Here is a 20937-nt window from a genome sequence, read left to right as displayed (position 1 = left end):
CCGTCATCAGTACACATCTAAGACATCTGTTATTCAGTTGATCTTGATAGTGTTTTCCTCAAAGGATAAAAAAGGAAGATATTTTTCTTTGTTTCTTTCTTTTCAATATAAACAATGATCAGCTTTTCACATACTAAAATGTCATTTGGTGTGCTTAGTAGCAGGCCGGACTGGCCGAGCGGTCCTAGGCACTTCAGTCTGGAACCGCGCGACCACTACAGTCGCAGGTTCAAATCCTGCCTCGGGCATGGATGTGTGTAATGTCCTTAGGTTAGCAAGGTTTAAGTAGTTCTAAGTTCTAGGGGACTGATGACCTTAGCAGTTAAGTCCCATAGTGCTCAGAGCCATTTGTGCTTAGTATCAATTTTCTTTGATGTTTCAGTGTATTTGGTTGAGATGACTGATTTTGTATCACAAGTTAGAAACAAAAAAAAAATGTTTCAGTATATTTTTGTTTCAGTATATTTTTGTTTCAGTCTTGTTTTAGTTATTTCAAAGCCTAGACTATTGTATGGCAGTCAAGTGATATTGGTTAAGTGTTTAAAAATCACCAGAAGTGTTCTCTGAGGACAGAATTAATTTACTTCCAATTAGTATCTTGTAGTGATGCCGAGTGATCTTTAATTAAAATTATTGTTGTTGATAGCTATATATCTCATCAAGTGACTGCAGGCGGCGAGGGCAATTGGAATTGGCAATACAGACTTTGCTTGAGCTCCAGAAACAACAAGAACTAGTGGCAGAAGGAATTCAACATGCACATGGCACTGGTAGCTAGAACAATTCAACATTTCCAGTATGTGTAAATGTTGTGATCTGGACACAAATGTGTGTGAAATTTTGTACTAAAACACTGGTTGTTTGTTGGCTGAAGAATGTTGTACTGTTGTGTGGAAAGAATAATAAGCAGAAGATTTCAAAAATGAAATAAACCATTCCTTCCCCCTCCCTCCCTCCCTCCCTCCCTCACTCTCTCTCCCTCTTCGGTTTATTTGGCTTACAGTTGAGGATGCTGCTCTTTGTTACATTAAAAATTCTATCTGTTTCACCAACAATTATCAGTAGTAAATTCATTTGTTATATGTTTTTATTTTATGATGAAAAAATTTATTTAAATTAATAATGTTAATTGGAAAAAGTGAGCTGCAGTACTGTTAAAAACTTATGTTATGTATGGGAACATGTGAAAGGTGGTCTCTGTGAGTGTGTTACATTTTCTGTAACTCTATAATGATAATCTGAGGAAAGTAATTAAAATAAATACGTGGATGAGATATGGATGAAACGAATGCAGTAATGTTTGCCATGTGTAAAAACATCTGTTCTTCTAAGGTCAAAAGGATAAGTTGTAACAGACAATGCAGAAATAAAACGTGTAGTAACTTAGACAATTACTATTCTTCTTTACTAAATTTATGTTTGTATATTTCTTTTCATCTGTAGATGATTGTGGACACTGCCTTCCACCATTCATCACGCTGGTGGCAAGTGTCCTATTACAGGAATTTGACGTGGCTTAACAGTGAGAAGTAGCTGATATCATCCTCAGAATTAGTAACATCAGCAACTTAAATATATCATTAATACAAAGAGACTCAAGAACAGTTTACAGTGGCAATAAGAATGTAAAGATGGGGCACCCAATGGTATGATGCCAAAAAGAAATCAATGCTGCATCGTTGCAGAATCCACAGTCATTGCTTGTTTTATGAACCAAAGCACTTCATGTTGTCAAGAAGAGCCTTACTCTGTCTGTATTATTGTGATCACGTACTAAGCTGCACCCACCCCCTTTTAACAGTGCAATAGTGGAAATTCTTCTACAGAATAGAAGGAATTTTCAAAAAGAAACTTTTTCAGTTTGTTTCCAAATGTTATTTTGCTGTCTGTCAGACATTTTATATTGTTTGGTAAGTGATCAAAACTTTAGTTGCAGCATTGTGCACCCGTTTTTGTGCTAAAGGAAACCTCATTGTGCAGTAATGAATGGTATTTTTGCTTCTAGTGTTGTAATTATGTGCATCATTATTCCTTTTGAACTGTAGTGGATTATTTACGACAAACTTCATGAGGTAATAAATATACTGTGGAGCACTAGTCAGAATGCCGAACTCCTTAAACAGATGCCTACGAGATGGTCATGGGTGAGAACCACGTATTACCGTTACATTTGATCAATGAATACGTGCTTAAAGATGAGTTACCCGAGAACATTATGCCATAGGATATTACTGAATGCAAATACGCAAAATATGTCAGCTTACTGATTTGTCTCACCCCAAGGTCTGAAGTGATTCTAAGTGCAAATGCGGCTGCACTACTTTGTTTTAGGAGTTCCAAAATGTGCACTTTCCACTTTAAATTCCCACTAATATGGACAGAGACAGCAAAAGACCTAGAAGAGCAGTTGAACAGAATGGACAGTGTCTTGAAAGGAAGATATAAGATGAACATAAACAAAAGCAAAACAAGGATAATGGAATGTAGTCTAATTAAATCAGGGGACACTGAGGGAATTAGATTAGGAAATAAGACACTTAAAGTAGTAGAGGACTTTTGCTATTTGGAGAGCAAAATAACTGATGATGGTCGAAGCAGAGAGGATATAAAATATAGACTGGCAATGGCAAGAAAAGCTTTTTTGAAGAAGAGAAATTTGCTAACGTCAAGTATAGATTTAAGTGTCAGAAAGTCTTTTGTGAAAGTATGTGTATGGAGAGTAGCCATGTATGGAAGTAAAACATGGACGATAAATAGGTTAGACAAGAACAGAATAGAAGCTTTCGAAATGTGGTGCTACAGAAGAATGCTGAAGATTAGATGGGTAGATCACATAACTAATGAGGAGGTACTGAATATTACTGGGGAGAAGAGGAATTTGTGATACAACTTACTAGAAGAAGGGATCGGTTGGAAGGACATGTTCTGAGGCATAAAGGGATCACCAATGTAGTATTGGAGGGCAGCGTGGAGGGTAAAAATCGTAGAGGGAGACCAAGAGATGAATACACTAAGCAGATTCAGAAGGATGTAGGTTACAATAGTTACTTGGAGATGAAGCTTGCGCAGGATAGAGTAGCAGGGAGGGCTGCATCAAACCAGTCTCTTGACTGAAGACCATAAAACATGGACACCCATAAATTTTGAAGTTTCCATCCTGTTTATTTTTTCTTCACCCTGTTTTATGCTTATCATTGGAGCAGTACCTCTAGATGTGCAGAACGAAATATGTTGTGTCTCTTTAAAGTTAAGGTAAGATCATACGCAGAAAACCAGTCAATGATACTTTTATGAAGACTGCTTACCATTTCTTCTGGTCCTGTATGTATGCTTGGATTGATCACAACACTACTGTCACCTGCAAAAAACAACTAATTCTGCTTACTGTATATTTGATAGAAGATCATTTACATATGTGAACAACAGCAGTGGACCTAAGGCTTAATCTTGGGAATCCCCATACATGATTTCTCCAGAGCCAGAATTACGTCTCCAGACTATTTTGGGTAAATTACTAAGTACAAGTTCCTGCATTCTTCTGGTCAGGTACGACACTGTCCGTTGGTTAGCTATAGCATTGGTCCCTTCAAATGTCAGTTTATCTAGGGGGATATGAGGGAGGGGGACAAAAAAAAAAAAAAGATTGAGAGGGCATTGCGCCATTTGTAGATGTAGTCATACATCCCATTCATTTCATGAGAAGTATCACGTCTTTAAATACGTATGTCAGAGAAAAGGTGTTTGTGACTGAGACTAGTCGATAAGTGGTGAGCACCCCACCTGTGGGGGAGGGGTTTAAATCGTATATGCTGTTCGAGAGCTAACGATCCTCCAGTGATAGTACAGAAATGGATAACAGCCAGATGACTTCACCAGCTGAAGTGAAGATAGGAGTTCCATAGAGCAGGCAGTGCAGAAGAAACAGATTCATGAAATCTAAGAATGCGAAATGTCAAAGATAATAAATGTATTGTAATTGCTAAGTATCAAGTTGAATGTCAGCTCTGTTATGTAAGTACAGTATAACCCCACTTTTATGTTTCAGTAATCAATTTTTACCCCCCGTTTACGACATTTTTTAATGCTCCTGTAAAATCTGTGTCTACGATATTAATTTGCATCTGGTTTTGTGACAACATATTTATCCTGTGATTTACACTTAATGAAAAAATGTTCATGGAGAAAAACAGACGTTAAATGATGCCGGCATGATGTTGGCCGTCAAGTTTCTTTAAACTAGGGCGCTCTGCTCAGCGGATATGGAGCGGTAAACTTGTAAAAGTTGGAACAACTCGTGCCGTATCTCCTGCCACTGACAAGCTCTACTCAGCATGGTGGCTGATGGGAGTACCTAGCACTCCATTTACATGGTGCTCCCAAAACCGGATTTTGTAAACCGTTTGCCCGTTACCTCTTCTGGGTATTCAAGATACGTTCAAATAATCACAACCATTACCAAACTGACTCTACTATGTATGTGCAATTTCATGATTGTTGTCATCATCAGTCACACCTTTTTCTAATCATATTTAACATGTTTCCTCATTTTCCCACATGCAGCACTAGTTGACATATTCACTCACTTTGGATTGCTCAAATGTTTTAGTTTCAACCTAGTGCCAAGTACCTATTTTTTCATGCTGGGCAAAACATATTTTGAGAATTTTTTCTCACTGTCAGGTGCAGTATTTACATGCGAGAAGTAAATTATTGCCAAATGACCAAAAACCCAGGAGGAAAGTCAAACCAACGACAACATGACTTAAGAAATGACACAAATATTTACTAATAATGACAAAAAAGAAGAGGCTACGATTGTACAAACCTTTACGGCAAGTGATTTCCCTAAATTGCTCCAGGCAAATGCTGGGATGGTTCCTTTGAAAGGGCACGGCCGACTTCCTTCCCCGACCTTCCCTAATCCAATGAGACCGATGACCTTGCTGTCTTGTCTCCTCCCCCAAACAATTATTTCCAATCCATCCTTTACGTCAACCCAAACGATTTTAGGGATGGAAAATGATCAATGTCCTAGTCATAGGGCCATGATCCAGGACGTATCAGATTGAATACAGGCCCAAATTATAGCGTTAAGCAAAATCACAACAACGAAAAATTGGCTATTAGCAGAAGATGAGCGGCAGAGATGTACTGAAATTACGAAACCAGTAGTTGTAGGTACAGTATGATAAACAATTGTGAAGTAAATGTATACATAGACTCAAGAAGTGAAATTTCCATAATATCAGAATTATTATTTTATATTTATGAAAATTTCACTTCTCGAGTCTACGTACACATTTACTTGACAATTGCTTATCATACTGTACCTACAACTATTGGTTTAGTAATTTCAGTACTTAAGTACTGATGCGTCCAAGAATGGGATGACAATTGAATTGTTTCAGGGTGAATTGGATATGAGTTTGGGAGAGCACAAAACACTAGCATTTGTGAGTTGAGCTTTAAGGAAGTGCGAGTTAAATTATACACGAACAGAAAAGGAGTTATTAGCTATTGTATGGAGTATTAAGAAATTTCAAAATTTAATTTGGGATCAAAGATAACTGTACATACCAACCGCCAAGCCTTAGCATTCCTTATGGAAAGTTGATGCTAGATATATAAAGAGTTCACAAAATATAATTCCTGATGCATTATCACGTTTACTATAAGGAATGAATGACACGGTAGGAACGGAAGGTCCTGGAATTACCTTTAATATAAACTTTCTAGCATTAAGCTGTACAAATAATGAAGTACAGAACTTAGCTTCATGTATTAAACAAAATGTACTTAACAATCCATATTTTGGTGATAAATGGATGACACTGAACCAGGGAAGAACAATAGATGACAACGTGTCAAACTGGATTATCGAAAAATGCATTGTTTTTTGAGAGTCAATAAAAATAGACCAAAATGGAGATTGTGTATACCACAAACAGTGGAGTTTGATTTAATTAATTTTATTCACAGAGGTATGGACATTTTGGAGTACGCAAATGTATAAAACATGATTCAATTTTACTATTTTAAAAACTTAGGTTGAAAAGTGTTATCAATAATAAGATCTTGTGAAGTATATCAAAGGATGAAAGACAATAATCAAGCACTGTTGTGTAAGTTGTAGCCGATAATACTCAAAGGACTGCTTGTTCTCACAGCAGCGGACTTTTTTTTTTTTTTTTTTTTTTTTTTTTTTTTTTTTTTTAGTCAACTACCCACCAGTAGCGGAGGAGAGACTTTACATATTTGTATTAGTAGAGAGTTGGTCAAAGTACATTAAGCTCTATCCAATCAAACATGCTAACACTCCAACAGTAATTAGGTGTTTAAAGCAATATTTGAATGAGATATGGAAACCTTGTAGGATATTGACAGACAGTGGACCGCAATTTACCAGTCAAGCCTTTAAAGAATGTTTAGGATTGGAAAAATTAACAAAAAACCCAATAGACAGCGCAGATCTATGAGTCCAATGGTACAATGAGCAACTGCAGCCCTATCACCTGTAGATATAATGGACAAACAATTTATAGGAGAAAATTGGTTAACATTCTTTAGTTGGGCAAAACACAGAACTGTGCCAATAGAAGAAATACAATGACAAGTAACAAAAAACCCAATAGACAGCGCAGATCTGCGAGTCCAGTGGTACAACGAGCAAGTGCAAGTACCACAGTTTAATATTGGAGACCTAGTGTTAATCAATGATCATGATATGAGAACAAATATTAAAAAAAGAGACCAGTAATTTTTTTCCTAAGCTTGTTGGACCCTACAGATTTGAGGGAGTTTCCCACCCAAGATCATTATTTCTAGTAGAGCCAACTATGGTAAAAGAAAAAGGACTATGCAATGTAGAGATGGTGAAGAGATGTAGAAAATAGAGTATCCAACTGGAAATCTAACCAAGCATTGTTTTTTACTCCGAATAATGTGAATTAAGATTTTTACTTTTATGTTTAATGATAGTATTGTTGGTGGGTTTGAGTTCATTTTATAAGGGAGGTGTGCTATTTGCAAACATTACAAGTCACACACAATCAATAAACACAGCACTTCTTTATGCTCTACAAGCATTCCATGGCAGGGTGTTGGACTCGCCTTTCAAGGCCTGTTCGGGTGTAGTCAGGACATTACCGTTCTGTAGGGCATATCGACCACTTGCATCCTCTGGTGTCCCAATGAAGTACCTGGCAGGGAGGGTGTTATGGGGTACGGGGGCAGAAAGGACTTATCTCTTTGAAGTCCATCTTCTTTCCTTCTTCAGATTCAACACACTGATTCTGTTTTTTCACTTTCTAATTCCTCAAACTTGAGGACCAACTCTGAATTTCCTCTTTCCACATTCATATGTCTCTATTGTTGAGGCCCTTTCCTTTTTTCCAAGTCAATAGTGACATTCATTGTGGAGTGATTATAAAGTTTACTTCAGTGAACTGGCCGAGGAACAATGCACCCCGCCTCCCTCCACGCGCACACTAAAAAAAAAAGTATACAATCATGCGAATGATCTCAAGCAGATGGGGGAAGCATTATATGAACAAAAATAGTTTTTTTTAGGAGTTAGTCTTGTCACTTTTTCAAGGGGAGGAATAAATGGGCGAGGTGTCAGAATAACCCAAAGATAAGAGTGAAAAGCTAACATGTAGAAGGAAATGGGATTTGGGGGAGAGTAGTGACAGGAAGAACAGGCAGGAAAACTGTCCAGAGAAAATCAGGAGTATGTAGGAATCTGGTGTGGCATTTAGAGATAGGAAAAAGGAAAACAGAAGGGAGAATTGTTGGAGTACTTAAAATAATAATAAAGAAGCTGTATGATGCACTTTATGGGTAAGTTAGCCCAGGGAATGGAACTTATATGATTTTTGGGTGGACCCAAGGAAGGGAGGTAAGTCATATTAATGAAGTTAGAGGAAGGAGTACTTCATCCCTGGAAGGGCAGTGCTGAGAAATGTGTACAAGTATTATTATTTGCACAAGGGTACAGACCCCGGATCATGGAGCATTTCTCCCAGACTGATTAAATAAAGTTATTAAAGTTAAGTAATTTGCCAGTTCCCAAGGACCAATGTAATCTCCGAGTGCTCTGATATTTGATGCTAGAATTATAGATTTACTTTCTCCAATATAGAAAGAGATATTTGTGATAAGGTATAAACACAAAGAAATACTGACCGCAAAGTTAAACTTAACGAAAAACTGAAAGTGATTGTGAAGGTATCATGTCTATTCACGTAACATTTGTATAATAATTCGAATTGAATGTGTGGGTACAACATCCTTCCTTTTAGTGGGAGGATGTGTAGCAATATGTTCCATCTCTTGAATGAGATGTATCACACCCTTAAATAAATATGTCAGAGAAAAGATGTTCATGACTGAGAGTAGTCAATAAATGGTGAACATCCCTCTGTTGGTAGGTGTTTTAAATCATAGGTACTGATACCGGAGCTAATGATCCACTGACTCTATGGAAGTGGGTAGCAGTCAGACAACACTACCTGCTGAGGTGAAGATAGGAGTTCGACAGAGCAGGTGGTGTGAAAGGAAGAGCTCCATGAAATCTAAGAATGCAAAACATCAAAGTTATAGTATTGTAACTGTGAATTATCAAGTGGAATATCTGATCTATTATAAATTTAATACAGAGAGGCAGTATACGAGTTGGTAGCTGTTCTCATTTATCATGTATGGCGTTGTAATTTTGAAGATAATATAAGAAAGTGAATCTAATCTCACTTCTTACTTATGTGGTGGAGTGAATGAGAATGAGATGTTAATTTTCAGCAGCTCTATCTGGAGCCTGTATGGTGGGGAAGTCTTAGCCAAGTTGGAGGAAGAAGGCATACAGATTCGAGGCACAGGCTAGCTGGACCCTGATTAATAATTCGTAACAGCAGCCAAATATTCAGTAAGCAATGTTCATTGTATATAAGAGGCGGTCTGCTTAGGTGAAAGGCAACGTGTTTGCCTGCCATGCAGTGGGCTTGGGTTCGATTCCTGGCCGGGTCGGACATTTTCTCTGCTCGTGGACTGGATGTTGTGTTGTCCTCAGCATCATTTCATCATCACTGACATTCAAGTTGACCAATGTGGCAACATCTGAAATAAGACTTGCAACCTGGTGGCCAAACTTCCCTGGATGGGGCCTCCCGGCTAGCAGTGCCACATGATCATTTCATTTCATTTTATATAAGCAGAGTATTAAGATGGCAAATTATTTAAGTGTTTGGTGCATGAGGTGAAGTATAACAAACCACCACACAGCCCAAGCTGACCTGAAACACTTCAGTATAGAGATCTCCTGCTAGGTGGAATTACTAGAGGCCTTCACAAGACAACTGTGCAGGCAGCATCAGTAATTAGGTCAACATGTGAGAATAGTGTAATGTTTCTCTGACTGTTAGCATGTTCTGCTTGCAATGTCATAAGGCAACTTTAAAAGCACAAAGAGCGTGTGTGAAATTTTGTTTCCTGCTTTAAAAATCAGCAATGTAGACTCACCAAATGCTTCAAGGGCTTTCCGACGTATTCTATGAGCCCCACACAAGTTTTTGACTAATTTGTGTGTGAAAAGATGAGTGTTGAAGACCAGTCTTGTCCTTGATGCCCTGCAACCTCACAAAAAAAGGAAAGCATTGAAAAAAATCTTCCAAAAAATCAACGATTGTTGTTTCACAACTGACCAAATTTCATCCGAGACATGCGTGAGTTGGAGCTCATCCCAGAAGATTTTGAGTGACGGCCAGCACATGCGACGTGTTGCCACTAAATTTCTTACACAGGAACAAAAAACAATATGTATAAATTTGTGCCAGGACTTGAAAACAGAGACTGAATCTTCTGAACAAAGTCATTACAGGTGGTGAGAGTTGGTGTTACAAATGTGACCCAGAAACCAAGCAAGCATCATACCAGTGAAGGACTGGGGAACTGTGCAATGGGAATTTGTACCCTCTGGATAGACTGTTAACCAGCAGTTTTATGTGGAAGTTTTAAGATGTCTGCAAGAGGACATGTGGAGGAAATGCCTGGCACATTGGCTATCAGGTGACTGGTACATTCATCATGACAATGCTCCTACACACATGGCCTTATGAGTGACACACTATTTGCCATTTTATGGATGGTCTGTCAATCTCCATCCATTGTATTTGCCACATCTTGGCTACATGCAACTTTTTCCTATTATCATGAATGAAAAAATGCAAAAACAGAAGAATTATGATGATGTAGAGGCAGTAAAAACAGTTTCACAAAGGGCACTGGATGATATCAAACTTGAAAAGTTCCAGACATGCTTCAAACAGTTGGAAAAAATACTTGACAAGTGCATCATATTTAATGCAGAGTACTTTGAAGGCGACTGAAGGAATTTTGTAAAAAGGTTCACGAATAAATTTTTTATAATGACAATCACTTTTTTTCTTTGACACACATCCCTCATACTATGGTTGCTACAGTCAAATGTCTTAGATAGATCACAGAAAATACCAACCAGCAATATTTTATTATTTAATGCTTGTACTCTCTGACACAGCTCTCCTCGCCATCTGGTCAGATAAACTATCTCCTCATATCCGTTTTGCTCTGGCTCTAAGGTCTCCTGAACCTGTCGAGCAAACAATGACAATTGCTGACAAGCTCACCAATGCACAACGGAAATATTCTGCGTTTGACAGGGAGTTGCTCGAAGCGATTAAGCATTTTAAGACTGACGCTGAGGGATGCCCTTCCTATGTTTTAACGGACCACAAACCCCTGGCTGCGGCCATTAAAAACCCGCCAGCTGACCCGCCTCCTCGCCGCTTCAGATACATGGACTTCATATCTCAGTTCACCACTGATGTCAGACACATAAAGGGTGCTGACAATACAGTTGCTGATTGCTTTGACGGGTTGACGCCATCCATTCGCTGTTAGACCTCTGTGAACAGACCTAACCGCCACTACACTTCGTCCGCACCACCTTCCCTGGCATTTCTGGTGAGATCTGGTGCGACGACAGTACAGGCACGTTATGCTCCCTCATCCCAACCATGCTCCGTCGAGCTGTCTTCAACGCATTGCATAATTTAGCCCACCCTGGTGTTCGTGTGTCTGCCCGCCTCGTAGCGGAGCGCTTTGTGTGGAGAAATGTCAAGAAGGACTGCCAGCAATGGGCACACTCCTGCGTCGCATGCCAACGCTGCAAAGTACACAAGCACACTTCAATCCCCCCCCCCTCCTCCCCCTCGGCGCCTTTTTCATCCCTCCTGGGCGTTTCCAGCATATTCACATTGACATTGTCGGCCCTCTCTCCCCCTCTAACAGCTTTCGTTATGTTCTCTCATCTATCTACCGAACAGCTCACTGGGTCGAGGCTGTCCCCCTACCCAATATTATGGCAGAAACTGTTGCTCGAGCTTTCGTCGAGTCATGGGTATCGCGTTTTGGATGTCCAGCTATCATCACGACTGACCAGGGCAGACAATTTGAGTTGGCCCTGTTCAACGCGATCTGTAACATTTGCGTCATCCAGCGCATCTGTACCACAGCATATCATCTGCAAAGTAATGGGCTAATCGAGCACTGGCACCGCACTTTCAAGGCGGCTCTTCGATGCCACGACTCTCTATGGACAGAGGCCCTTCCCCTTGTGCTACTCGGCATTCGTGCGATCTATAAGGAAGACCTCAAAGGCACAATAGCCGAGTTCGTATATGGCCAGAACATTGTTCTCCGCCAGCCGGAGTGGCCGAGCAGTTCTAGGCGCTATAGTCTGGAACCGTGCGATCGCTATGGTCGCAGGTTCGAATCCTGCCTCAGGCATGGATGCGTGTCATGTCCTTAGGTTAGTTAGGTTTAGGTAGTTCTAAGTTCTAGGGGAGTGATGACCTCAGAAGTTAAGTCCCATAGTGCTCAAAGCCATTTGAACCATTGTTCTCCCTGGCGAACTTGTGGGCCCTTCTGCTTCTCTCCCTCAGTCTGACTTACCTTCTTTCGTGGACCTTGTCAGATGCCACTTCATCAACCTCCATATCCCTCCACCCGCCAGCCATTCCCGCCCTAAGTTTCATGTCCCGAAATCTCTGGACAATTGCCAGTACTTCATGCTCTGAGATAACACTGTCCTAGCTCCCCTCCAACCTCCATATACCGGCCCGTACTGAGATGAAAGATTCAGCTGTTACAGTCTCTCTCAACAGACGTAAGCCTGCTCATGTCGAGCCTTCTTCTACCCCCCTTCAGGCCATGACCATGCCACTCACTATCGTGGCTCACGACGCTCCGACAACTCCCTCCACGTTACGTTGAACTTACACACTCGATCGAGTGACTTCGAGCTCCAATCGTCGAGCTCTCCTCCAACCACGCCCTCTACTCCGGTCTCACGCACTCTGTCGAGTGACCACGTGGTCCCCACGTCGAGCTTACCTACGATCATGCCCTCGCCACCGGGCCCTTCGCTGGTCCCTTTCACCTCTCCACCGTCACCTGCCTCGCCCTGTCAAGGTTTCTCATGCCCCCTCGTCTTGAATATGCCCTCGCTCGAGGTGTTTGTGCCTGTACCCCTGGACATAATCCATGACATCTCAATAATACTGCGCAGTTATACACTGTTCGTCGTGTGTTTCTCTTCATCCAGTGCTCATGACACAACCGCCGTCATTTCCTGCCACCTGGTAAAATGTGTTCCCCTCCTGCTCGACGTCGACCTGGACATGCTTTGTGTATTCACCATGCCCACCGGAGACATCGTCGTCGTCACTCCATTCCACCCGCGAACTGCCAGCCTACCTGTCACCGCACGACCAGTACGACGCCCAGCTCACTTCAACGACTTCCAGGTTCGCTGACCGAACCTTCCTTCACAACATCTACCCACACAGCTCCCCGACGACGCTGTCGAGCTGACCGCGGTCCGGCTCCCACGGACCACTCCTGCCGATGCCAAAGTCATCCCCCCCCCGGCCTCGCTATGTGGCGCCGATGAAATCGACACCAACATCGATATGCGTTCATCTTTGGACTCTAAGCATTATCTTTGGCTGTTCTGCCATGTTCAGTTCAGTCTTTGTGATCCTTGTATGTGTTAAGGTTAATAAATGAACTATTGCTAAATGGGTGTGATTATTGGTGCAACCAACCCAGTAATCCTCCTCAACCTTATTAATTCACCCTTACATTATAGGTGTGAAGAGTGGATTCTGTGCTATTCACAGCTTTGTTTTACAGCAGTGTCAGCAATGCAATAAATTCCTGTGCGCTCCTCACTGACACTTCTTTTATGAATGAGTTGAAAACCAAACTTTTATTTAATGCTGTGCCATCTCAAAAGCGTCTAGAAGACCATGCAGAGATAGAAAACTAAGAGATCAGTAGCGAACACAGTTATTATGAAACGCACGAAGAAAGAAACAGTTTTGTTGTGACTCGCCGATCTTTCAAAGTGCCGCCGCGCAGTTACGCGCGTCCTCTACATGCGGTGCTGTCTACCAGCGATGCTGCAGCCGCGCCACCTAAAAAAAGCGGCCAGCCAGCCAGCGGCCGCTAGACTTGGGCTCAAGTGCTGATTTGACTGTTACCATGTACACATGTCTTACTTTGTCTACTTGCTCTGTGACTTACATGTATTGTGTCGTCTTTGAAATATACGTGTTCAACTTGACGTTATAACAATTGGCAACGAGGTAGTGATTTTTCTTTTCCATCGTTGACCCACAGATTTCCATGGCTACTTTAGAGCAACTACTGCAAGGTCTCATTGAACAACAAACGCTTCTCACAAATGCGATTCGTGATTTCGTCGCGGTCTCTCGTCGTTGTCTATGCCTCCTTTTCCTCCTTACGACGAGACGGCGGAAGACTGGTCGGATTACGAAAAACGTCTTCGACAGCACTTCTTGGCATTTCATGCCACGGACGAACAAACATATAAGTCTCTGTTCCTTTCATGGATTTCACCTCAAATGTATCGGTTGTTGTCGCAGTTGGCTCCTTTGAAAGATCTTGCGTTTTTGTCCTTTGCTGAAATGTGCTCACTTCTGTCCGTCTATTTTCAAAAGCAAACGCATGTGGTAGCCTCTCGTGTTGCCTTTTATCGTTGTCAAAAACAACCGAATCAATCCTATCGCGCTTGGGCTGCTGAACTTCATGGCCTCAGTCGAAAGCGTCAGTTTGTTACTGACATTCACAAAGAATCCTACGCCGATTCCATGGTACGGGATGCTATTATCCGGTCGGCGCCCGACAAAGAAGTTAGGCAACGTGCCCTTCAGTTGGCAAATCCGACTCTAGATGAAGTCCTCTCCATCGCGCAGTCTTTTGAAATTTCTCGCGCCGCTGGAGCGCAAATAGAGGCGTGGGGTGACGTCGGGGAAATACAACCTCTGTGCGCTGTTGACGACGCGTGCGGCGTATCCCCACCGGCCGATGTGGTCGCAGTACGCTCCCACGCGCAGCCTCGGCCTAACCGTAAACAACCCTTTAAGAAACTGCAGCAAAACCCCCGGCAACTTCCTTCATGTCCGCAGTGTTTTATGAGACATTCACTAGAAGATTGTCCACAACGTTGGGCCGTGTGTCACAATTGCAAAAAGAAGGGTCATGTGTCTTCCGTTTGCAAATCTGACCACATACATGGTGTTCATGACTGTGACGCTGATTCTGCTTCTGTGTTGTCTGTCAATTGTACTTCTTCCCTTTCAGGGAAGTTATTCCTCACTGTCCAAATACTTGGTCAGGATGTTCGCATGCAGGTGGATACTGGTTCTGCTGCTACTATCATCAATTCTCAGACGTATCTTCAGTTGGGTTCTCCAACCCTATCACCTGTCACTAGGCAATTACGGACGTACAATAAACAGAAGATTTCTCTCTTGGGACAATTTGATGCTGAGGTATCTTACAAATCCGTCGTTCGCACTGTTCCCATATGTGTGGTCGACCATAGTAACGTGGAGAATCATTTTGGTTTCAATGCCTTTCGCGTTTTTGGGTTCTCCTTAGATGACTCTGTCAATATCGTCTCTGATGCTATTCCTTATGCTCACTTGGATTCCTTGTCGACGACATTTTCATCCCTTTTTTCTCCTGGGTTAGGCCGTGCAAATGACTTTGAAGCTCACATCACGCTCAAACCTACTGCTCGGCCTAAGTTTTTTCGGGCTCAGTCCATTCCTGTGGCCCTTCGTGATCGGGTCAAACGGGAGCTGGATCGTCTCACTGCTTCAAGGATCTTGCTTCCTGTCATTTCCAGTGAGTGGTCCTCTCCTGTCATTTTCGTTGCTAAGCCCAATGGTGATATTCGTCTCTCTGGCGATTTCAAAGCCACTGTAAATGCTCAATGCCTCATCGACACTTACCCTATGCCCCGACCTGAAGAATTGTTCACTAAACTTGCTGGAGGCCAGTATTGTTCTAAAATTGACCTGTCAGAAGCTTATCATCAATTTCCTCTCGATGCTGCTTCCCGGTAGTTCCTGGTCCTTAACACGCCTTTCGGCCTTTATCAATACTAGCGATTGCCATTCGGGGTTGCCAGCGCCCCTGCTCTCTTTCAACGATTCTTGGAACAATTATTGCTCCCTGTCCCTGGGTGTATCAATTACATGGACGACATTGTTGTTACTGGCTCCACCACTGAAGAACATCTTAGGAATATCTGCACACTTTTTCGAGTCTTACAGACTGCCGGTCTTAAGTGTAATCTTCAGAAATCAAAATGTTTTCAGGCATCTATCACGTACTTGGGGTTTCAACTCTCTTGGGGTGGTATTCGTCCGCGTCAGCAAACTGTCGCTGCGATCGATGCCCTTCCTCGCCCTACGTCTGTTAAGGAACTGCAGGCCTTCTTGGGGAAAATAGCATAGTATCATAGGTTTTTACCATCTGTGGCTTTGGCCGCTCAACCGTTGCATCGCCTGTCGCATAAAAACGTGCTCTTTCACTGGTCCGCATCATGCGATGCAGCTTTCCAGAAACTGAAGACTATGCTGAAACAGGCCCCGTGCCTGGCTACTTATCGACCTGGCCAACATCTTGTTCTTGCCATGGACGCCTCTCAATACGGGATTGGTGCAGTCCCTGCGCACCGTTTTTCTGACGGTTCTGAACAACCCATTGCTTATGCCTCCAAAACGCTCACGGAGGCCCAACAAAAATATTCTAAAATTGAAAAGGAAGCTTTGGCCATTATTTATGCTCTTCATAAGTTTGGTGTTTTTCTTTATGGATCCAAATTTCATCTTGTTACGGACCACAAACCACTCGTTTCCTTGTTTCATCCCTCAACATCGCTTCCCGACAAGGCTGCACACCGCCTCCAGCGTTGGGCTCTTTACTTGTCTTGTTTCAGTTATGAAATTCATTTCCAGCTGACGGCTCAACATGCGAATGCTGATGCACTGTCTCGCTTTCCAATGGGTCCTGATCTGGCATTCAATAGGGACGAACTTTTGTGTTTCCACCTGGATGTTGCTGAGCAGTGGGTTGTGGACGGGTTTCCCATCACATGGGACCGGCTGGCGGCTGCTACGGGTTCTGATCCTACCCTCTCCCGGGTTTTAAGCTGTATTCAGAAGGGTTGGCTCGATCGTCTGTCCGCTAAGACATCTGATCCGTTGCGGAACTACTACGCCTTGCGCTACCACCTCACGGCTAGGGATGGTGTTATCCTCCTTTCCACTGACAATGCTTCGCCGCGTGTTGTGGTACCTGCATCTTTGCGTGCGTCGGTCTTGCGCCTCCTTCACCAAGGGCACTGGGGTGTCTCTCACACAAAATCTCTGGCGCGCCGTCATGTGTACTGGCCCAGCATCGACTCTGAAATTGCACACATGGTCGCTGCCTGCAGCCCTTGCGCGTCACTGGCCGCCGCCCTGAAGTCATCTTTGTCACTGTGGCCTTCGCCTAAGAAGCCCTGGGAGTGTATTCATGCTGACTTTGTGGCCCTTTTTTAGGTACTTATTGGCTACTCGTAATTGATGCCTACTCTAACTTTCCTTTCATTGTCCGTTGCACGTCGCCTACCACTGCAGCAACCACACATGCTCTGTCTCTCATTTTCTCTTTGGAAAACCTTCCCTCTACTCTTGTTACTGATAATGGTCCGCAATTTGCCTCTTCCGAATTTGCGGATTTTTGTGCCCATCACGGCGTCATGCATGTCACGGCCCCTTCATTCCATCCACAGTCAAACAGTGAGGCTGAACGACTGGTCCGCACATTTAAGGCTCAGATGAGGAAACTCCTGACTTCTTCTGCTGCTGCTGATTCGCTTCTCCAATTTCTGGCTTCTTTCCGTTTCACCCTCATGGGTGACCACAGCCCGGCTGAACTCTTACATGGCCGACAGCCCCGCATGCTACTTCATTTTCTACGGCCTTCCACCTCATGGCTGCAGGTGCCTTCGCTTGGCCGCTTCACCGCCGGCGACCTTGTATGGGTACGGGGATATGGCAGGCGGCCAAAATGGAGTCCTGGCCACAACTTACGACACCGTGGCCGACGCCTGTATGAAATCCAGATGGACACGGGTGTTGCTGTGCGTCATTCGGACCAGCTTCAGCCTTGTGTGCCGGCAATGCCTGTTCCGAATGCTGCTCCACCACCTTCGGCTCTACCTGACGCTCGGGATCTTGGCACCTCTCATTACTCACAACGCAGCCCTCTCACCATCATCTCGGTGCCAGTACAAGAACGTACGCCACCAGGAGACGTGCCCATGCAGGAAACAGATCACCATCATCTGTCGGAGCAACTCTACTCGCCTCCTTCTCCTACAGACGCAGACACATCGCCCATGTCTCCTCTTATAACAACCGGACTTGCCGCAACAGGCAGATTGGTGCACAGGGCCCCAGCAGATTCGACTCCTACATCTCCTGTCATCTCGACCTGTTATCATTGGGGAAACTTCCGTCTGTACGGAAAGCCTCCTCCTCGAGACTTTATGGCCAGTCAAACAACACCTATGGACGTTAGCAAACTACAGGCCACCTCCATCAAGACCAGTGCAAACAATTCAAAGGGTGGAAAAGTGTTGTGACTCGCCGATCTTTCAAAGTGGCGCCGCGCAGTTACGCACGTCCTCTACATGCGGCGCTGTCTACCAGCGATGCAGCAGCCATGCCACCTAAGCGGCCAGCCAGCCAGCGGCCGCTAGACTTGGACTCAGTGCTGATTTGACTGTTACTGTGGTATACATGTCTTACTTTGTCAACTTGCTCTTTGAAATATACATTTTCAACTTGATGTCATAACAAGTTTGCCACCTGTCCACAAGCCAATCCATAGTCGTTGGATATGTCAGTAACTGCAACAGCTTTAACACAAAGAAAGCAAAAGTTGATAAAAAGAATTATTGAGCAAAAGTTACTAATGGCAAAACAGAGGAAAAAACTGTGGATAATCCAGAATCTTGCCAAAATGAAGTCTGATCTAAAAGCTGTGGTAGAAGATGCTGTGAAACATATGCATCCAAAATGTGGAACGTTATTTGGTACACAGTTTCTACACAAGTAAATAATTGCTCAACAATGATATCAAATACATTAATGGCTTAGTCAACTCTCTTACAACCCCAATTAAACTGTTGCCTTCATTGTTTTTGGGCCTTACACTCCTTGGACAGAGGCACAGAGATAGCTAACATAGAATTAATTTTATAAAAGCCCTGCAGCATATGAACATTTAAGAAGAGAGGTTGGGATGAAGCTGCCTTCAGAAAAACCTGTTCGGAGCAGTTCACTGAAATGAACAGTATAGCTGGCACAGAAACTAATTTATTCAAATATCTTGGTGAAAAATTGAAGATAACGGATGGAAGTTGCCGAGATTGTGTATTGATGTTCGACAAAATGGGTGTGAGTAAGCATGCCAGGTACTGCACTAAGTATGATGTCACTGAGAGCTATGAAGATTCCAGTAGCCTTGGACGTTTGTCTACACAGGCTCTCATGTTCCTTGCACATAGGCTGTGACAAAAATAAAAGATACCTGTTGCCTGTATTACATCTTGTCAACAGACTGTGTCTCATGTGGAGAAACAGTTGCTCCGTGTTGTATTAGAGAGACTTTATGCTGTTAGTTTAAAAGTTCATTGTATTATTTGTAATCAAAGGTCCAACAATGGCTCATCAGTACTCGATTTCAGTGTTACTGCAGAAAAACCTTTCTTCCGTTATCGTGACAATGTTCTCTACATTATATATGATGTGTGTTATCTCCTTAAAAGTATCCCAAACCATTTGCTGGAGAGAGATGTCCAGATTGATTTGGATGACATTATGTCTTGGCAAGACATTGTCAAAGTGCATCAATTAAACAGGGAGGACACCAAAGAAAGAATGTGCTGCTTTCTCAGTTATAGACATATAAATCTCAATAACTTTGAAAACATGAACGTTTGACTCACAGCAAAAGCTTTCAGTCATTCTGTCTCAGCCGCTATTCTATCAGCATACTCTACATTGGAGCTGCAGAGCAAACAGTGCTGAACATTGCATCCTTTCTGGGAAGACTGAACAGCCTGTTCAATGCTATGAACAGCGAGACTGTGTGTGATCCAAAACCTGTGCTCTAAGCAACCAAACAAGTTGGTTAGAGTATTACCTTCAGGATTCTCTGGTCTGGTTAAAAACATGGAAGATCATTAACCCTCCACAAGAAAATGTGCAGTCCCTCTGTATTTTATTGGCCTTCAACAGACAGTTTATAATTTGTTAATGCTGTGGAAGGACATGAAAACTGAGGCTCTGAGTTCTTCTTAACATCACAGGTGCACCAGGATCAAATAGAAAACATTTTCAATGAGCCACCAACAGTCAGGTTTTAACAAGAATCCCAGCTGCCAGGAATTTCACAGGAATTTACAGCACATTGTGGTAGCGTCCCTAATGACACCTCTTAGTTTGGCGAACTGTGAGCCCAGTGAGGATTACAATTGGGTGTTGGAGGGAAACGACTTTGTGACATCAATGGCCCTTAGTCTTAGCATGAACAAAGACAGTAAAGCACACTTTTCCATAGAATCTGCACTTGAAGCACCTGTGCTTATGCACAGTGATGAAGAATTAGAGTTATGGGGAGGACTGTGCAGTGCATCGCTTAGCAGGCTGTCTTGCACATAAATGTGTCAAAAAATTTAATTTTGACACATGCATTTTTGCTCTTCTTAAAGAGAACAAGGCAATGGAGAATGTGGACAAACTATACATATTTGATAACCCAAATGACATGCCCATGGGGGACGTGAGAGAACTAAGAGGCTCTTCAGAAAATCTAACTGCCATAGTTACATCTAATTTAGGACTATTCAGTGAAATTTTCAAAAATTAACATTACAAGTCTGGTGTAAAATCCAGCCTTTTGAGTTCAGTGATGAAGTATACTGAACATTGGTATCCTCACTGGCTTTGACATCAGAGATGCTCATTGCATCAGAAATACATTGTAGAAATGCTGTGTAAGGTACGGCTGTAGAAGGAGCTCCTTTGGATTTTAAATGAAATGTACCCAGCAAAAGACTCAAAAGCTATCAAACTCCATGGAGCAAAGAATTGCAGACCATACTTTGTTACTGCAAGGTCAAACTCTAATTTCACATTACTATGTTTGATATTTTACTTTGTGTATCTTTACTTACAATTTAGTCATTGATAGATTGCTGTGTTGGTTCAACACATCTGTCAACTTTTTTAATTTACTTCTTTTCATGAGAGCGTTTGTGTTCACTATACTTATCACATGTTCCTGTTTAAGTCTGATGGGTTTCAGGGAAGCACTCCGATGTCTGAAACCAATATCAGTTTCTATGTGATGTAATGAAATATATCTTCCTCTTAATTACAAGGTGATGTTTTCCTGATTTGTACCCATCCTTCTACAAGTAACTTTTGATGGTGACATTTGAGTATGCTGGAAACTGAGGAATCATCAGTGAGC

At 42.6% G+C, this 20937-nt stretch overlaps 1 protein-coding gene across 1 annotated transcript in view; it reads left to right on the top strand.

Moving 5' to 3' along the window:
* Positions 1–1391, top strand: part of LOC126236850 (28S ribosomal protein S22, mitochondrial) — a 45141-nt gene extending 43750 nt beyond the window's left edge. The window contains exon 7 of the mRNA XM_049946460.1: positions 647–1391. Within this exon, the coding sequence (XP_049802417.1) occupies positions 647–778 (132 nt within the window). The 3' untranslated portion in view covers positions 779–1391. The remainder of the gene's footprint in view (positions 1–646) is intronic.
* The last annotated feature ends 19546 nt before the right edge of the window (positions 1392–20937 follow it).

Source organism: Schistocerca nitens, chromosome 2 (genome assembly GCF_023898315.1).
Source record: "Schistocerca nitens isolate TAMUIC-IGC-003100 chromosome 2, iqSchNite1.1, whole genome shotgun sequence".
Lineage (NCBI taxonomy): Eukaryota > Metazoa > Arthropoda > Insecta > Orthoptera > Acrididae > Schistocerca > Schistocerca nitens.
Note: the sequence above shows the minus strand (reverse complement) of the source record. Positions and strands in the feature narration are given on the sequence as shown.